This window comes from Protopterus annectens, chromosome 16.part0 (assembly GCF_019279795.1).
Source record: "Protopterus annectens isolate FY-2018-M chromosome 16.part0, PAN1.0, whole genome shotgun sequence".
In the NCBI taxonomy this organism is placed as follows: domain Eukaryota; kingdom Metazoa; phylum Chordata; order Ceratodontiformes; family Protopteridae; genus Protopterus; species Protopterus annectens.
The window spans coordinates 471,260,158-471,281,165 of record NC_056750.1 but is presented as its reverse complement, the minus strand read 5'-3'; the positions used below and the strand labels follow the sequence as shown (position 1 = coordinate 471,281,165).

The following is a 21,008-nucleotide window of genomic DNA, read 5'->3' as shown; positions in this document are numbered from 1 at the left end:
TTTAGTCTCCTATACACCTTCCCAAAAACTCCCATAATTATAAAATTTTTACAGACAGTATTACAGTGGAAGATCAAAGTCATCCTCATTGCCTGTCTTTGGCCTCAACAGGTTCGATTTCTCTACCTATGACCTCATCTGCTAAACCCACCTTAGGTGATGGATCTGAATCCAGACCTTCTGTCTCACCCATCTGGAATGCCTCATCTGGATATTTGCGTCCTACAGCTAACCCCATGGTTTTTCCACTTCCAATGATGGTTAGTTAGTCCTGGCTTTTCTCCCAAGTGGCTCGCTCACTTAGCTGTTCAGAGAAACTGTCAGCTAGGTAAGTTTACAAAAATAAATGGAAAATATTTTCCATCTGGGTTTTGCAAAGAAATCTAGATCTTTTTTTCTATTCTTATATCAGCAGTGTTAGAATTCCTTGCAAATATTTTCCATAATGGCACTAATTACTGTACCATTTAAGTTCAGTTATAGGCCATTTTAAATTTCTATGCGGGAAGGAATCATACTTTATTAGCCTCACTCAAATGGTGCAAAGCCTTCCTCAGTGGTGCCTTTCTTCTGAGACCTCCGGCTAATGATCCTACTCCTCTTTGGGACCTGACTGTTTTGCAGCAAGCCTTGACCCATTCTTTTGAACCTGCTGCCAAGGTGGGCCTAAACTTTTTGACTTTGAAAACCATTTTCTTGGTGGCCATTATTTCAGCCAGAAGGGTGACAGAGTTTCTTCTTGCCAACTCCCTCACATTATTTTTCACAAGGACAGGGTTACTTTATGCACCAGTCCTTCCTTTTTGCCTAATGTAGCTTCATAGTCTTCACTCAATTAGAGTATTACACTTCCAGTCTTCTCTCAAAACTTTTCAGATAATGGAGAATACATGCTTAATTTGTTGGATGAATGCAGACAATTACTCTTCTACCTACACCAAACCAAACATTTTACGAAGTCATATCAGTTATTTATTACATGTTCTAAGACCAAGATGGGTCGAGATATGTCAAAGGTTACCTAAGCTAGGAGTCTGACTGGTTGTATCTCCCATGTTTACAGGCAAATAGGCTTGACTCTACCATGACCTCCAAAAGCACACTTGATTTGTATCCACTTCTTCAGCCTTCGTTTCTAGGACTTCATTTGGTGACATTTGTGTTGCTGCCACCTGATCTAATGTTCATACCTTCATTTCCCATTAAAAATTGGATTTGATTTTGAGGGATAGGGCATCATTCAGTTCTGCTGCCCTTCAGAACATCCTTCCATGAGACCACCTGTGGAACTAAGTAGCTGAGGACTCTGTCCCATCAGTTCAGGAATGGGCAGAAAAGACAACATCAGACCCAAAAGTTATGTACTTACCAGAACAATAGATCTGTGTTGTCTGTTTCCATCCTTCCTCAGCTTCCCTCCCTCCTTCCCTCTTTTCCATCTCATGGAAATTTTTTCTTCCTCTGGCTTCCTGCATATGACTTTATGGGCTGCTGTTGGTAATCTTGCAACTCCAGTGCATATTTTTTTCCTTTACTCTGTCTGTTTGGATTCTAGCAGGGTATATTTATAATTCATGTAATATATATATATATTTTATTATTCTGGGGCAAATTTGAATCTGAGGTAATGGGGACATGAGGGGAATATGGGCAAGGGGAGGAGCCTGAGCTACTGATCCTAAAGTCTGAAAATGTGTCAAAAGTCAGATCCGAGACCAATCAGTTGAAGAAGGATGGAAACAGACAACACTGATCTATCGTTATGATAAACACATAACTTTTGTTTATTAAGAGTGTAAAGTAAAACTAACAATGCACCTACAGGAACAAAATAAATTCATATTTACAAGATGGTTAAAGAATTTTACAAAGAACTGGGAAAAAAGCTATGGAGTGAGTGGATGTTGTTGCAAAATGCCTGAATACAGCTTGGGGTATAGTTGATACTGACAGTTGTGGTGTCATAGCTGATGAGTGGTGGTCCAGGAAAATGAGAAGAGCTAGGGTAAATGTGTGTGGCGGGAACATAATGTGAGGTTGGGAATAGGGTGTGATTGAAGAGAACAGGTAGTAAAAGAAAGTATGAGTGACAATGGTAAAGCTTCGATATAGGAGAGGTGAATGTAGAAACAATGGGGAAAACAGAACCCACAAGGGAGTAGTGAGTAGAAGTTACATGCAGAAATGCTTGGAGAGCAGTCAGCAAAGAGTTAGGTGATATGGCCTGTGTTCAGACATTTGGACTTACATTTTTCAACTAGGTATTGTTTGAACTGAGGTCTGAACTATTTTTAGTCTGCAAATTCAGTAAGATAGTGAGTTAGTGATTGCCACAATTTAGGAGCAAGAACAGAGACGTTGTGGTCTGTTGAATACAGTTTAGTGGAGGGAGTAAAGTAGGGCCATCAGGTGCCTGTCTTCTAAGATTTTAGTTTAACTTGAGTGTGATTAGTTTCCTTGTCGGAAGGGATAGGGTGTCTTGTAGGAGTTTGAAAACAAGGAGACCAAGAGGGAGGTTGGTTCTGCCTTGAACTGGTAGCCAGATGGTGTTCTTAAAGATGCTATCATATTTCTAAGTTCTGCTTGTAAGGATGTTTCTGAGTGGTGGCAGGATCAAATACTGAAGAACTCTTCTCATTATTTATTACTTTGCAATGTTGCATGTGGATGATTAGTAGTTTTACAAAGTATTTCTTTATCTTTGATTGACATGACATTTTTTTCAGTTTCCCTTAGGTCGTCGCCTACCCTGCGATATTTACTGGCATGGTGTATCATTTCATGATAATGAAAACATCTGCTCTGGTCTAGTTAACAAGTTTCCAGGTAAGCAATTTTCAGGCTGAAATAGAATCGTTGTAGAGAAGCAGATAAACAGCACATTTCACATGGTGTTAGAGATTAGAAACAGCTATGGTACCCTTAGAATGCCATAGAGCAGCAGATTTTAGCAGGTTCTGTGTTATGCTAGATTAACTCAATGAGTTGAGATTCAGTCCTGATATAAAGCCACGAGAACAAATCAAAGTAATTCACCATGAATACAGCCAGCATAATGTACAATTGATTCAGGTTATTGCTTTTATTCAGTATACAAAGGTATATAATTTGAAATGTAAATCTGTTTACTGTATGAAATTTTTGAAAAGAAGATTGAGATTACTGCTTATTTCACCTCCTAGATCTATGAAACATTTGGTTTTGTTTATTCAGAGCGAATGAATGAACTTTAACAAGCTTCTGTATAATGTTTTAAAAATAGCACTTGAATTTGTTTGTAACTGGCCATGATTTTCTATGAGACTGTCTGTATGATATTATGAGGGTAATGTTAGACATGCTGATAGGAACTGTATGCCATTTGTTTACTTTCCTCTGTCATTGCAGCAATGTGAACAGTGGAGAGGTAAGTAGTTTCATTGCTAAAAACAAGAAACAATATTTATTGCTGCTTAAAAATAATGAACCATATTATTAGTAAATAGTTTAATTACAACTGGAAACAGAATTGGTACATATACACTACTAGCCAAAAACATAATGTAGTGAATATTTAATTTTTAATTGTGATTGAACTACTGCATATTGGATAGATTTTTTCCATAGGCACAGAAAAAAGATGTGTCAGCTGAACAAATGTATTATTCAAGACCATTCAGTAATATACATGTAGTCCTTAATGTGATTAATTTCTTCTCATTTTTTTTTTGCCTGTCTGTATAATACGTTTTCTATGAATAATAAGCCCCACAAGCCAGAGAGGCAAGTTTACATTGGTTTGGACATGTGCTGATGAGGGATGCAAAGTATATTGGGAAAAAGATGCTAAGGATGAAGCTGCCAGATAACAGGAAAAGAGGGAGGCCTAAGATAAGGTTTATGGATGTGGTGAGAGAGGACATGCAGGTGGTTGGTGTGACAGAGCAAGATGCAGAGGACAGGAAGAAATGGAAACAGTTGATCTGCTGTGTCGACCCCTAACGGGAGCAGCTGAAAGAAGAAGAAGATGATTACACTGCTTCTGTTATTATGCAGGATTAAAACTGCATTGTTTGATCTGTTGTCAAAGCACTTCAACTCCAAAAATGCATGGGACTGACAAACCAGGCATTAGGACTGCCTAGCAAAAAACTTTCCCCAGCTGCTAACCCCATCCCATACTCCAGTAATGCACTTCACACTTAAAATAATATATTTCCTTGCTAACATAAAGTAGTTAAAGTAGTTCATTGTAAATTATATGTCCTAAGGCTGCTATGTACCTTTCTGAGGTAAAGTTCAAATTATTTCTTAGTACTTTCTCATTTTTTTTTTTATCTTTCTCACCAACTTATTACCTAGTCTGCTGGTGACTATTTTTCTTATTTAGGCAGTATTGGTCAATTTCTCTTGTGCAGGTGTGTGAGGCCTTCAGGCCTTTCAGTGGAAAACACAGGCAGATGTACCAACATAGGCAAGACCATCACTGACATGGTGTAGGCTAATTAGACAGATGCTTTAGTAATAATCAGTGCTAATTAATCCCATTACCACTTTTGTCATGCCTCCCCATCTACAAACAGCAAGCCAGTAAAAGAAGCAGTGCTGAAAGGGTAATAGTTAGGCCTTTGTGCCATTTGAGGCCTAGCGCCTATTTAATCTTCTCCAAAAGTGCAACTAGACTTAGTTTTACCAATATTCAACACATACTGAGCATGCAAGCTGTACAAGTAGTGTCTAATGAAGAAGAAAACAAAAGCTTTTGAAAAATCTTAATATGTTGACAGTGCTGCTTCATCAACTACTTAATGTAAAATGCCCTTCTAGTGATATATATATATATATATATATATATATATATATATATATATATATATATATATATATAATTCCTTGTGTTTCAAGTGGGGAACTCTTGATGTTCTTCGTATTTCACTGTTGCAGTCATCACATTTGGGTTATCTGCTTCCAGTAGCCCTCAGTCGGCCTGATTATCAAAGTCTTGGGTCCTGCGTCGGTTGCTGTCTCATCTTCCGTGACGTCAGGTAGTCAGGGATATAAAGCATGCAGCCGACGCCATTACATCAATATTTCTTGCTGTGCGGTGCCCGAAGCAGTTCACAAGTGCCGGTCGGCCGACTCCTGAAATTTTCGTTTTCAAGGTTCAAAACCAAAGTCTTCAGCTAAAGCTAAGTACCCAGTTGGGGAAACTTTTTCCTGCTCTAAACCGATGTCAGTAAAAGTCAATAATTGTATTACTTGTAGAAAGGAAATACCTCATAAAGATTTTCATTCGTACTGTATTCCTTGCCTAGGCCCTGACCACGACGTACCTGGCTGTTAGTTTTGTGCCTTATTTAAGCAACAGACTATTCGTCGTTGGTATATTTTTGCTTCTAAATATTTTGGTACTCAATTCAATTATCCAGATTTGTCTTCGGTAAGCCATCCGACTACCGACATTCCGAAAAAATGTAAAGATAAAGACAGAGACAGGCCGCCTAGGTCCAAAGATGCTGATGACGCTTCTCCTAAGCCAGTTGCCAGTTCACTGGTGCTCAGTGAGGCGCTTTTGCAACCCCTGATACCCGCCACTTCAGATTCGCAGGCCTCTACTGAGACCCATTCGGAGTATGCTGCGAGATACTTCAACTGTGGAACCTGCGGACGTCTCTACCTTGGATGGGTCCGGAGCCAATGTGCAGGCATCGGCTTCTGAGGGTGTATTCAGGCCTACTGACTTGCATATTAAACTGACACCATCTTCTTCTTCAAGGCCTAAAACTCGAACCATGCCTAGAAAACCGATGCCCAGATCGCATGGTCAGGCCTCTATGCCTAAAAAATAAATGATAAAAATGGCTGAAGACCTTATTACTTTAATCCGGGGAAGCCAACCTTCTCCCTCTAAGAGACCTAGGACTGAATTGGGTTATGATACTTCTGACCAGGATTCTGAAGTTTCTGTTTCCTCTGATGACCAGGATTTACCCTTATCTACTTATGAGGATTCTGATGTAGAGGACTCTGTTCCCTCTTCTTCCCCCCAGAAGATTTCTCTTTTGGTGAAACCTTGCTTACTCTTAGGGAGCATTTTCATTGGGAAAGCCAGGATTACTCTGATTCTAAAAAGAGGCTTAGGAATTTCTTATTCCTGCCCCAGCACAGGCCTTTAGCAATCCCTCCTGTACTAGACATTGTAGATGATACCTTTTTGGAATCTAGCTTGGCCCCTGACTCTTTATCTCCTGTTCCCAGAAAACCTGATAGATATTACAGGGTTCCTGACTCTCACAAGTTCCTTTTTAAAAATCCTACTGCGGATCCTGAGACCATTTCACAGGGACCCAAGGGCATTAAGGCTTCTACTGCCAAAAATCCTACCCCCTCTGATAGAGACTCCAGGGCACTGGATAGATGGGGTAAGAAGGTATACACTTCTGCAACCTTGGCCATTAGGGCCTTAAATTGCCAGTTTCATATGTTAAAGTATCAGCAGCATATTATTGGATTTCTTAAACAAAAAATTATGTTGATTCCTGATTGTGCTGAAAACAAGGATTTACAGGATTTAATGCATTCTGCTGAACAGGTTGGAAAACATACTTTGCAATGTGGTTTTGAGTTTCTAGAGGCATCTTGCAGGGCTGCTGTCACTGGGTCTGTACTTAGAAGGCATGCTTGGCTTAAGGAGCAATCCTTGCCCAGATCATGTTAAAGCTAAATTGCTGGATGCTCCCTTAAATCAGGACCGCCTGTTTGGCATCAAAGCAGAAGAAGTTCTTAAAAAGATGGAGGAAAAGCTAAATCTATGCAAACTGTTAAAGATTTCCTACAAGTACAACCTCTAAGATTTAGTAGACATTGGCCCTCTAAGAATTGGTCTTTTCCTGCCTCTTCCAGGCCTTCTCAATCTAAAACCCAGAACCAGCATAACACCCAGGCTTCAGTCCCAGGTTATGCCAGGACTAAGCAGTGGAGGGCTCCCACTTCCAAATTAGGGAGTAGTAAGACTCCCCCCTATGGTAAACTGTCTCAATGACTTAATTTTAAAACATCCAAGCACTTCTCAACTGACTGCTCCTTTAGGGGGAAAGATTGCTTTGCAGGCAAAAAACTGGGAACTAATTATCCAGGACAAATGGGTTTTAAATATAATTTCCCAAGGATACAGATTCCACTTCCACACATTACCAACCCCAATCGGTTGGCCATATCTACCCCCAAATCAATGGGCAGAGGCTCAAAAGCAAGTACTCTCTCTCTCTTAAGCATAAAGGCTATTCACACTGTACCAGAATAGGAAAAGGGACAAGGTTTCTACTCAAGACCTTTCCTGGTACCCAGAAAAGACAATTCATGGCATCCTATCCTGGACCTTTCTACCTTAAGCACCTTTTTGGTGATTCCAAAATTCAAGATGCTAACTCTTCAACAGTTACTTCCTATGCTAGGCAAGGATGCCTGGTTGGCAACACTGGGTTTGAAGGAAGCCTACCTGCACATCCCAATCAGGGAATCTTGCAGAAGAAACCTATGCTTCAAAGCAGACTACATGCAGTATCAGTTCTCTGCACTGCCCTTTGGCTTATCTACTGTGCCTAGGGAATTCACAAAGTGCCTAGCTCCAGTCATTGCATTTTGCAGGCAAAGAAATATTCAAATATACCCATACCTGGACATTGTCTAATTCAGGCAGAAAGCCAGGACATACTTCTGAATCATCTGGCATTTGTACAAAAGGTGTTAACTTGTCTTGGGTACACCATAAATGAAAAGAAATCACATCTGGTACCCTGTCAACAAATTATATTCCTGGGAGCAAGCTTGAACACAACTTCCCAGATGGCTTTCCTCACGCCAGAGAAACAAATTCATTTGACAACTTACTTGAAACTAGTGGTCACAAAAACCCTGCTATCTGCAAGGCAAATACTGCAAGCCTTGTGGCTCATGGCCTCGTGCATTCTACTAATTCCATATGCAAGACTGCATATGAGGAAACTACAATGGTATCTAAAAAGCCTATGGTGTCAACATTCTCAGGATTTAGCAGCAATGATTCCTATCATACCTTGCCTATGGTTAGAATTCCTTTGGTGGGCAGAGATCTGCCACCAAAACAAAGGACTACCATTCACTCTACCCCCTGCCGCCCAAACCCTAACAACAGATGCATCAGACTATGCATGGGGGGCTCACCTGGCAGGGAAGTGCATTCAGGGTGAATGGAACCCAAGTCAAATGCACCTGCATATCAATCAAAAAGAGATGTTAGCTGTACAGAATGCTCTGACAACCTTCAAGAACCACATTCTTCCAGGACAATTAATGGTAAAGACAGACAACACCACTGTTATATGGTACATAAACAAGCAGGGGGGGTACCCATTCTTACCTCCGCTGCAGACTAGCCATGGCTCTGCGGAACACAGCCTTGAGCTTACCAAGTGCATCTACAGCCTCAATTCCTGCCAGGAAAACTAAATACACTGACAGACAAGCTAAGCAGAAATCTCATGGACCCACACAAGTGGAAACTGGAACCAAATATTTTCAACATGTTGATCAATAAATGGGGGAGCCCAGATATAGACCTGTTTGCCTCCCCCAGAACTACCAATTGGACAAATTCTGCACAAGGACTCCCAACAAACAGGCTTGGAAATGGATGCTGTGTCCTTCAGCTGGAAAAATCTATCAGTTTATGCCTTTCCTCCTCTGCCTTTCCTTTCCAAAGTACTACTAAAAATTAAACAGGACAAAGCAAGGATGATACTGATTGCACCAGGCTGGCCACGCCAACACTGGTACCCCCTCTTGCGCAGTGTGCCACAGCTAGCCCCATGGCACCTGCCTCAGTCCCCTACCCTGCTGTCACAGCAGGAGAGCCAGATTCTGCACCCCCAGCTTCAAACCCTGAACCTGGCAACTTGGCTAATTACCTAATCTCTCCATTACCATCCCTCAATAAACAAGTGTTGGATGTCATTTTGGAGGCAAGAAGGCCTAGTACTAGAAAATGTTATGCTGAAAAATGGAAAAGATTCTGTGCCTGGAACCAAACTCAAGGGATGGCCACGGCAGCACCCAATTTACCTCAGGTTCTTCAATACTTAACTGAGATGCTTCATAAGGGCCTTTCTTTTTCCTCCATCAAAATTCACGCCTCAGCCATTTCAGCTCATTACAACACAGAACCTCCCCTCTTTTCTTACTCACTGCTCAAGCAGTTCCTCAGAGGGGCCAAAAATGTAAGACTACCCAGGAGAGACCCAACTCCAGCCTGGGACCTTAACTTTGTATTGGAAAAACTCACTCTTCCTCCTTTTGAGCCAGCTGCAACTGCAGAGTTAAAACTAATTTCTTGGAAAACAGCTTTCCTTTTAGCAATCACTTCAGCAAGAAGGGTATTTGAATTATAGGCTGTTATGGCAGTGGAGCCTTTCATTATCTTTCATGCTGACAGGGTGTCCCTCAGGACCAATCCCTCCTTCATGCCCAAGGTGGTATCCGATGTGGCTCTTAATCAATCCATTCATTTGCCAACCTTCTTTTCTAATACACAAAATAAAGGAGAACGGATATTGCACTCCTTAGATGTGCACAGACAACTTAGATTTTACTTGGACAGGACTAAACCTCAAAGGAAATCTGAACAACTGCTGGTGGCATTCGAGAAGGCTATTTCAAAGCAAACCATTTCTAAGTGGATAGGCCATTGGATTCATTTTTGCTATAAGCACCATGGGAAACCTATCCCACACAGGATCAGACCCCATTCAACCAGGGCTGCATCTGCCTCTACAGCCTTTCTCAGAGGTGGCCCTACCAGAGACATCCTAGAAGCTGCTACCTGGAGTTCTGTAGATACTTTCACCAAGCATTACCATTTGCTTCTTTTCTCTAAATCCAGAGCTGGCTTTACTACCGCAGTCTTGCAGGGCCTTATAGCTGGTCCTAATGCTATCTAAAGTCCTCCTCCCATCCTTAGCTTTGGGAATCTACCAAAATGTGATGACTGCAACAGTGAAACACGAACATAGTACAGTTGTGTACACTTACCATAAATGTAGATGCTCGAGTGTATTCACTGTTGCAGGGCTGGTTACCCTCCCTGCAGCCCCCTGACTTTTTTTGGCTATACCTCTATTCTCCTTTACTATACTTAAAAGCTTTTTGGTGTATTTGCTTTTTTGTTGGAGGTATATCCTTGTGTGTATATATATATATATATATATATATATATATATATATATATATTTATATATAATTGCTTCCCATTAGGGGAGCACCTGACATCTGGGGCAAGAAAAACTGATGTAATGGCGTCGGCTGCATGCTTTATACCCCTGACTACCTGACGTCATGGAAGATGAGACAACAACTGATGCAGGACCCAAGATTTTGATAATCAGGCCGACTGAGGGATACCTGCAAGCAGATAACCCAAATGTGATGACTGCAACAGTGAATATACTCGAATGTCTACATTTATGGTAAGTGTACACAACTGTACTTTATCATTACACTTCCTATTTAAAATTAAATGCAATTCGTGGGTATATCTTTTACTGTGTAGCTTTTTGACTCTAGACAAGCTATGCAGTCATTACTTGACCTTAGAAGGGATGAGACCTAGTAAGTACTCTCCAGACATTAGATCTTCAACCGTATTAGTCAAAGGTATCTCAGAGCTATCCTGAACAGCAGAACCAATATGATTTATGTTCCTCATGACCAGAATGGATTAGTGATAGGCTTTTCCTGGATGCTTTGGACAGCAGACTCATTTAACTACAGGGCTATTTTTTTGTAACAAAATGTCATTAAAATAACCAGACAGTGGAATGGTAAGGGTTAAGATGAATAATGTGTGAAATGAAGGAATAAGTCAGGCTTTATTTGTGCAATTCATCATAAGAATAGAATTTTATAAAATCTGCTTTAATGCAGTAACTGTGGTTTCCTAATTCATATTTAAAAACATGGCTAATTGCATACAGTGTACAATCATAATGCTACAGAAGTTCTAAAGTTTACTGGAGTGTCACTCTTTCCTTCAGTTCTAATCTTGATTCGTGTTCTCAAGCAGCTGAGAAGAAGCTATCAGTTTTCAGTTCAGTTTTCAACACATGAACCAATATTTCACATTTTCCCACTTAATTTGAAGTTGTTATTGCGACATGTGAATTTCTGAGCAATAATGTTCATATATATCGAAAATAAGCTATTTATGAGCTGCAGGAGTAAGGGAGGATTTCCACGCTCAAGTATTGTGGCAATTTCTGGTGGCCGTTAAGAGAGCCCAAAGTAAATTTATTTCCAAAAACTATTCACTGTAGTACATTCATAACTCCCAAGTGCTTTTTACCTGATCAAAGTATCATCCACACATAGAGTTAAATGATTGAAACATTTTGTGCAATTATTCTGGGTAGAAAGATCCTGTGAGAAAAAAATGCCAAGAGAGCAAATTTCTAGTGGTTGGAAGAAGCATTGTATAGAGTCATTAGGATTAGTTCCTTATTGTCTTCTGAGAGAGTTCTGTCTTTGCGGTTTGTCATGTATTTCCAGTGTCCATTTGGTAACTCTTGTCTCTCTCTCTCTCTCTCTCTCTCTCTAATTCTTTGACATGCCTACAGAGAATTAAAATATTTACTCAATTTCAATCTGTCTATCTGAATTTTAGATATAACTGTACAGGTGGTACCTCACAATTCAACCTCCTTGCAACTCAACCATTTCACAATTCATCCATGCTTTCGGCTGCCTGGGCATCCCACAATTCAACCTCCGTCTCGCAATTCAACCCAGAAAGGAGGCTGAAAAGTTGTTCATTGTTTCCTGTTGTTGTGTTGTTTATGTAGCACAGCTGTTTCTTTTTAGTGTTCCAAAGAAGAGTGATACTGGCAGGAAAAATAAGTGGCTATGCATTGAAAAGAAGAAAGAAATCATAGGTAGAATTGAGAGAGGAGGTAAAATAGGATGAACAGCAGAACAGTATGGTGTGCCTAGGTCTATCGTCTTAACAGTTTGGAAAAATAGAGACAGCATCATGGGTGCTAAGGTGTTAAAAGGAGCAACAAAGGTTTTGGACAAACACAGAAAAACAGTTCATGAAGATATGGAGAAGATGCTTTATGTCTGGATCCAGGAGAGGCAGATGAAGGGAGATCCAATAACTCAGGTCATGATCTATGAGAAACCTAAGCTCATCTCTGAAGACCTACAAAAAAGCTCAAGGAATTAGCTCACAGCAAACAGAGGAATTTAAAAAGGGGATGATGCCACAGATTTAGAAAAAGAAGTGGCATCCACAGTGTTCTGAGACAAGGAGAGGCAGCAAGTTCTAACAAAGAAGGTGCACAGAAATTTGTCAAGGAATTTAAAGAATTGATAGCCTTCTCTCTCTTTATCTGCCAGAATTGATTTTTAATTGTGATGAAACAGGGCTTTTCTGGGAGAGATAGCAAAGTAGGACTTGCATAACCCAAGAAGAAGCTAGGATTCCAGGTCACAAGCCCATTAAAGATGGGCTCACACTCCTCCTGGCAGCAATGCCAGTGGAGACTTCAAGCTGAAGCCTGTGCTGATTTATCACTGAGAAAACCCAAGATACTTTGGAAAAAAGATTATACTACCTGTAATGTAGAAATCAAACACCTAACTTGGGTAGAGTCAGTTTACAAGGATTGGATTTTTGAGGAGTTTGCTCCAAGTGTCACAAAGTAACTGACAGAGGACAATTTGCCAATGAAAGCTCTTCTGCTTCTGGACAATGCCTCTTCCCTCCCATGAGAGATAGAGAAAATTCTTCAGTTAGACTATGATTTCATCAAGGTTCAGTTCCTGCCTCCCAACACAACTTCTCTCATTCAACTTGTGGTTCAACAAGTCAATGCCTGCTTCAAGAAGCTCTACACAAAAGCACTCTTCTCATGGCTCCTTGATGTGACCCATTCTTCAGATAAAACACTGAAGGAATTCTGGAAGACTGAGTTCAACATTCTTGATGCCATATCATTCATCAAAAGTGTCTGGGATGGAGTGTCGCAAAAAGCCCTTCATGCAGCCTGGAGGAAACTGGTTCCTTCCTTTTTCCAGGGTGAAATTGTGGATGAATCAGCTGAAGTGCTGCAAGATATCATTTCCACATCATAGCACCTGGATATAGGGGAGGTGGATTAGGCGGATGTAAAGGAACTGCTACAAGACTGTGATGACGAGCTCACAATGAAGGAACTTACAGCACTTTGCATAGGGAAAAATGACGTATCCCAACAGCTTGCATTAAAGAACTTTTCTCCAACTAGGAGAAGGTGCAGGCTACACTCTTGGAGTGGCATCCCAACACAGGTGACATCAACAGGATGATGGACTTGTTTAACAACACAATGAAAAGAGTCTCAAGCAAAGAAGCTTTACCAATCTGTTACATCCATATATACATACATAGGTGTGTGTGTGTGTGTGTGTGTGTGTGTGTGTGTGTGCATGTGTGTGTGTGTATATATATATATATATATATATATATATATACACACACACACATCACACATGCATACACAAGTGTGTTTATATATATATATATATATATATATATATATATATATATAAATAACACACACTCACACACACATATATATATATATATATATATATATATATATATATATATATATAAAAAACAAAATTTGGGAACCAGATGTCATAAGGGAAGGTGAAACTTAATCTTACAAGGCTTGCATACCAGTCAGTCCTGATAATGATAAACCCTTTTAGTATTGTCTAGAGCTTGCCCACTGAAAATTAATTTGCTTTGGTTAGGATGAATTAATAAAGAAACCATATTATTAGTTTTAATCTTTCTGCTACAATCTTCACGAATATTTTGTAGTCAACATTCTGTTGACATCAAAGATGGGCAGAATTTTGGATTTTATTTTGGTTTGAGAAATTCAGTTGGTCCATAAGCTGTTCCATAACAGAATGGTCTGTTTATTTGTTAATACATTATGGAATTTCAGTAGAAAGTAGGGGTGCATAAATGCAGGAATAATTTTATCATTCTCTACAGTAAGTCATCTGTTATCAGTGTTTTATTTTTTATTTTTGATCTTTCAAACACATTTATTGAATTATCACTTGTGACATAGGCAAATTAAATTTGCATTCATATAAATGTAATCAAACTGTTATTAACATAAACATTATCATTCACATATATTGCTATATTTCATATAATCTAAGCAATATTACATAAATTGTTCAATTCTTGCTTTTTTTTTTAAACAAAAAACATCTTCATTAAACCATCACTTACTACATAGGCAATCATATATTTATATAAATGAAAATGAACCATGCCAGCACAATCCTAGTCGCAAGCATTTAATATCACAAACCATACTGACACACACCCAGTTGCAAACATTATACATCACTTATAACCTACCCAATCTTTCTCACTGAAACATTACATAGCTCATTTAAGTCCTGCTGCCTTTTAGGCCTCATTCCTCCCTTGCATGTATTCTTCCCACAATTCCCATTTTTTCCTATGTAGTCTGCTCCTACCCTTTTCTAAAGATCTCAATTCCAGTTGTTTTGTCTCTGTTAATATATTCACTATTTCCAATATAGTTGGTTTAGATTTTGATTTCTATTTTCTAGTAATTGCGTTATTTGGCAGCCATGATTATTAGACACAGTAAGGCCTTATCATGTTTAGGCAATTCCAATTCTGTATCATAGCTCAGAAAAATCATCTCCCTCGCCAGACCAGTCTGCCCACCCATCATCTCCGAGAGTCCATCCTGCAGAGGATGCCTAAACTCACTGTACCCCCAGAAAATATGTTCCCAACTACCTCTTTCTTCCCCTTTGCACCTCCAACATTTACTGTCTACCTGAGGAAAAATTCTCTGGAATCTGCTTGGGGTATAAAGATATCTTTGTAAACATTAATAGGCAAAAAATTTGTTGCATATTTGGAAGACGTACATATATCCTCCCATTGTTTCTTTTTGAATTGCTTATCCAATCTCTCTTCTCAATCCTTTCTAACCGCCTGTGATTGATTCTTATAGTTATTGTGCAATATTGTATATGCTCTAACCAGTGTTTGATTTCTAATACACGTGAAGTTCTTTGGATGTAATAGGTTGGTAATGTTTTTTTTTTCCTCTTGTGCTTCTGAAAGTACTTTGGTTTTTACAATCCAAATATGGAAATACTAATTTCTTGTGCTAAAGATTCATTATTCCATTATATTTTTTTCTCTTGTGCTTCTGAAAGTACTTTGATTTTAAGATCCAAATATGGAAATACTAATTCCTTGTGATAAAGATTCATCATTCCATTATAATGATTCATAATGTTTCTTGCTGCAAAACAATTTCTGAAAGTGCAGTGGTACTTCTCTTCTTCAATCCTGATTCCTAGAACTAAGTTTCATTTAAGGAAAATTTATTGGCACTTGAATAGTTTAGGGAATCAGCGTTTGCTTCCTCTCTCCATTTTCCATCTTCTTTTGCCATGTCTAGTGATGGCATCCATAAATATTAGATTTTTTTTTGTCACTTTGCTCCCAAAACCAGAAATTGACCAAAAATGTTTCAGATTATGACTAGAAAGTCTACTTTCAAGGATTGAAACTAATGATATATGGTCTATTTTACAAAATAAGATTTATATAAATATGAAAAAGATTACATCATTATAGTTAGCTTTGTCAGCTTTCTAGATGTTTATGCTGTCTTGGTTTCTTCATTTAGTCACAAGTGTTAAGTAAACAGAGACACACTCACTCATAATTTTTCCCAGACCATCATTATTTATCTGAACATAGATAATTAAGATGAACTTAAGTCTTCTAGAGGTATACATTCCAAGTTACCAAGCTAACAGAATTTTTTTCTTGACTTGCTCAGGAAAGAAATGTCAGTCTCCTCTGAGAAGAAGCTGAGGGACATGGCAAAGAGATGGTATGTCTAGAAATGGTTTGACTCATTGGGTAGGGAGCTAATAGTGACGAATATTATTTCTGTCTGTTGGAGTTTTGAGTTTCTTTCTGTGTGTGTGTGTGTGTGTGTGTGTGTGTGTATATATATATATATCTATAATGTGTAAAAAGAGAGAATCACATATGGTGGAACAAAAATGAGAAGATCACAAAACACTGAATGACAAAACTCTGAATATTTCTCTCCCCCTAACAAAAGCCCTGTATCAGTAAAACCATAGCTACAAAACCTAGATCAAGTGTTTTCTTGGTAGTGATACTGTTAGGAAAAGAGTTTTTAGGAATGTAATGTGTAGGGTGAGGTTTAAGGGCAGAGTTAGCGCACGTGATTAAGGTGTGCATGAGAGGCTTTGCCTACCTTTACAATAACAATCAACTGCCCAGATTTTCTCAGAATGTCCAGACTTTTGCATCATAAATGTGGACTACCCCTCATAAAATTTGTGTTTTCAGGTAAATTATTGAGGATTTAAGACATAAACAGGGACAGACAATTGAGATCCAGACTGCATACCCTTCAGAAAATGCATGATAATGCAAAACCTGTTCTGTCAACTTTATAAGAAGGAGGAAACTGATCCAGAATAAGGTGAAGTTCCAAGACTGGAAAAACTCGCTTATCAGCCTCAACAAAAAGTTGAGATCCCTCATCAAATCCTCTAAAGCTAGCTGTGAAAACAAAATTGCAGAAGATAGTAAAGACAACCACAAGGCCTTCTATAGTTGTGTAAAGAATCTCCACGGCAATACCCAGGTTTGCTCTGAGCTACTGCACAATGGTACCTCCTATACTGAGCCAACAGATATTGCCAATATACTGGCCGACAGATTCAGTGCCAACTTTACCCCTCCCTCCCCAAGGGTCAGAATACCAGTAGATTACCAGACACCCAGTATTACTGCTGCACAGGTTAAAACAGCACTGTCCAAGACCAAAAATACATCTTCTATGGGACCTGACAATATCCCTGGCTGTGTTCTACATGAACTACAGAGTGAACTGGTGCCTCATCTGTGTGCCCTGTTTAGTCACAGCCTCACCTCAGGACTTGTCCCTACTGAATGGCACACTGCTACAGTCATCCCTCTCCACAAAGGAGGAACGACTACAGACCACCGGAGCTATCGCCCCATTAGCCTGATGAGTCTAATATGCAAAGCTATGGAACATATCATCATGGACCTAATAAACAAGGATACAGGGAATCTCCAAACTCTGGATCCCGCACAGTTTGGTTTTGTGAAGTAGATCATGCCTGCTCAACTTGGTTAACTTCTTTGAGTCAGTCACTAGAGCTGTGGATGAAGGCAAGGTGGTTCATGCAGCCTACCTTGATCTGGCTAAGGCCTTTGATACTATTCCTCACTCAGGAATCATAGAAAAACTCACTAAGCTAGGCATAAACCCCTATATCACTAGGTGGGTTGCAAACTCTCACAGGTGGAACCCACAGTGTGAAAGTAGCTGACTTCAAGACAGACTGCTGACCAGTCACGAGTGGAGTCCCACAGGGTTCAGTCCTGGGTCCTTTCCTGTTTGGCATCTACTTCCCTGATGTCCAGGCCAACACGAAGGGAGTCTGGCTGACAAAGTCCGCAGATGATTGCAAGTTGGGAGCTATTATTAACTCCCCAAGTGATGTTGGCACCCTGCAGAAAGGGTAAAACAACAAAAACAGTCACCAGCCCACACAGGTTCCTGAGTTCTGAATAAATCCAAAAGCTAGTAATGATAAAAACGCAGAATAACTTGGGTACAACCAAGGTTTCCAGTTTCAGTTGAAGTTTTAATGGTAAAATATAAGTGCTTTCGCAGGAAACTCTGCTTCATCAGATGCTAATCCTACAGAAAGGTCTCGCTGAGACCAATGACTGGTGTCAGAACCATGGCCTTAAGGTCAATGCCAAAAAATGTGTCGTCATTCCCCTTGGGAAAAACCCGGCTCCCATGAGTTACCACATCGATGGTAGTCCACTGAACATAGAAGACGTTATAAGAGATCTGGGAACACAGGTTGACAGCAACCTGTCTTTTGACCACCATATTGCCACTGTGGTCAGAAAGTCCTATGTGGCACATATCATTACTAAGGGTTTTGCATCCAGGAAGAAAGAGGTCATTGTCTTCCACTACTCTTCCCTCATTAGGCCAATCATTGAGTATAATGCCCCATTTGGCATGTACCTCTCTAAACACCTGCAACAACTGGAGAGGCCTGCAAAAGTACCTCACAAAGAGGATCCTGGGCATTAAACATTTGTAGTATATGGACAGACTAAAAAAAACTCCAACTATTCTCTGTCTCATATCGCCTACTTAGAGGTGATCTCTGCTTGACTTACAAAGCCATGTCTGGCCCAGCTCTGTTAGAAATGCTACTTCTAAAGAAATCCCAATCCCTCCGCACCACACGCTCCAGAGACCTCAACCTTATTACCACAATCAACAGAACAATCAACAGAACATGCTGGAGGGATAGGTTCATAACCCAGAGACTGCCCATGCTATGGAATAGACTTCCCATACATGTCAAGCAGAGCACTTTACTGGCGCTTTTCAAGAGAAATTTTGATGAGTGGATGGGAAATAGAAAATCCACCCCAGGGATCACTCCAGTGGCTTTACTCGACAGAGGCACTGGGAATTAAGGTCGGGTGGCATGATGCCAGGGTAATCCTATGGGCTAGGCTTGTAAAGGTCCCATGGCCATTAGCCTAGTACACACCTATGAACCTAAGTTTCTAAGAGCAGTATTTAAACATTGTCCATATTTTTCGGCCTTTGTCCCCCCATTATTTTGGCTTTGTCCAGATTTTTTTATGCTAAGAGGTTGAGAGGTAGGAGTTATTTTCTACCCCTGCTCCTAACTTCTTCTTCTTCTTTCAGCTTTTCCCGGTTAGGGGTCGCCATAGCGGATCACATGTCTGCTCATGATTGGCAGTGGAGTTTTATGGTGTCAAATTGCCAGCCCAGCACCCAACCTTCTACAGAAGGCACACACATGCGCACACTCACACCTAGGGCCAATTTAGAGTTTCCAATCCACCTACAGCATGTCTTTGGGATGTGGGAGGAAACCGGAGCACCCGGAGGAAACCCACGCGACCACAGGGAGGACATGCAGACTCCGCACAGAAGGCACCCCAGCCGAGGATCAAGCCAGGGAACCTCTTGCTGTGAGGCGACAACGCTAACCTCTGCACCACTGTGGCCGCCTACCCCTGCTCCTAACTAACCATATGAATTGCATTACATTACTAAAATCCCTTTCACTCAAGTACCACTTACACAAGACAAAAGTTCACAGAATGCAGACAACACAAAACATGCACAGCACTGACTATCCCCTCCCTATTTTTTTGGTTCTTCAGAATTGTGTACTGTAAATTGTTGCTGGACTAATTTTATTCAGAGTTGTGCACTGTTATTTTTGATTCACTGTATAGTTTTTCAGATCTCTGCTGAAAGTGTTTTGTCTCACCCAGTCTCTCTATCTCTGGTTTGTTGTTTAAATTTGGTGGCTTTTGCATTTGCCCACCCCACTGTAGATTTGATCTGGGACACTCCCCCCAGTCCCATCTCTTTACCACATTCTACCTAATACACACCTTCTACACTTGTTTTTAGTTATTTTGAATTTAATTGCATTTTTTAAAACTGTGTTTGGTCTAATATTGCTACATACTCAAGTGGGCTAGCTTGCACTGCATTTGAATTATTTTTACTGCTGTTTTAGCTACTTTTCTATAAATAAAAAACAAAACAAAAAAAAACTGTAAGCCTGTTTCCTACCTTTCCTGTAACTAGTGTAGTCCAGATACAGATTTGCTGTATCCAGGACTGTATGTAAGATTCTGAGCCCCCCCCCCCCCCGCAAGCCTTTCTGTGTTGGAGGGAAGCCTTCTAGCTTGTCAGTGGGAGTGGTAAGCACTAGGTAACTTGTCTACCACATAAGGAGTGGTTCTGGCCCAGAAATTGTAGTTATTGGCCGTCTGAGCAATCTTCTCCATCTCTCTCAATTTTCTGATTTGAAAGCCCGCATTTGCACTTGTTTCTTTTCTGTAACTAGTCTAGTTTAGTTTTAGCACTTGAGTTTGCTTATTCGTGCTCAGCACTTGTTCAGAACTTGTTGTAAGCACTAAATAAGCTACTAACTATTATAGCACTCAACCTTCCTCATTACCTAGATGAAAACAGTTTTTGCACTTACTTTCCTCACTTGCTTAGAGAAAAACAGCTCTTGTACTCCCTTTCCTCACTTATCTAGAGGAAAATAGTTTTTTATTCAGGCATGTCCAAGGGTCAGCTCCCAGTGTTCTCTCCTGTCTATCTGATGAATCTGGGCATCTTCGGGCAATGTAGAAATTGCCTCATGTACACAGACAACCGTTTCCTCCTACCAGCCAACACTACAACCTGTGAGAGATGCACTTATCTAGCCAAACTGGAGGTAAAGCTCTCTCCAACCAAGACTGAACTTGACATTCAAGAGGAGAAGGTAAACACTTGCACCACACCACAGTCATCACATAGTCTCACTAAATCTACACCACCAAAATCCACACACAGAAATGCAAAAACATTCACAGAGGCTCTCAATAATAATTTGCCCAAGCAACAGAGACCTCCAAAGCAGAAATGCAAGCAACGTCTATCCCCCCAACACAACCTAAATGACACATAGCCCACAGACTCAGTGTGCCACTCAACCACAGCCAATAAGGCAAAACAACGTATCCAACACACTAGTCATAGGTGACTTTATAGTCAGGCATACTGATGTCCCACTCACCAGGCTAAACAAAGAGAAGGTTACTGTCAGCTGCCTGTCAGGTGCCAGGATCCGCCACATAACCCACACACTCAAGTCACTCCACAACAAGTACAAATGTGGCTCTGGCATTGTCCATGTTGGTGTGAACAACCTGAGACATACCTCCCTGGACCACATGAAAAGAGACATGGAAGAGCTCTCTGATCTTGTAGCCCAGGCAGGTATGA

At 40.3% G+C, this 21,008-nt stretch overlaps 1 protein-coding gene across 1 annotated transcript in view; it reads left to right on the top strand.

Annotated features, from left to right (window-relative positions):
- The window catches only part of TTLL11 (tubulin tyrosine ligase like 11), a 1,746,306-nt gene that overhangs the window by 136,140 nt on the left and 1,589,158 nt on the right, over positions 1–21,008 (top strand). Inside the window, exon 2 of the mRNA XM_044058582.1 lies at positions 2,727–2,826. Within this exon, the coding sequence (XP_043914517.1) occupies positions 2,727–2,826 (100 nt within the window). The remainder of the gene's footprint in view (positions 1–2,726; positions 2,827–21,008) is intronic.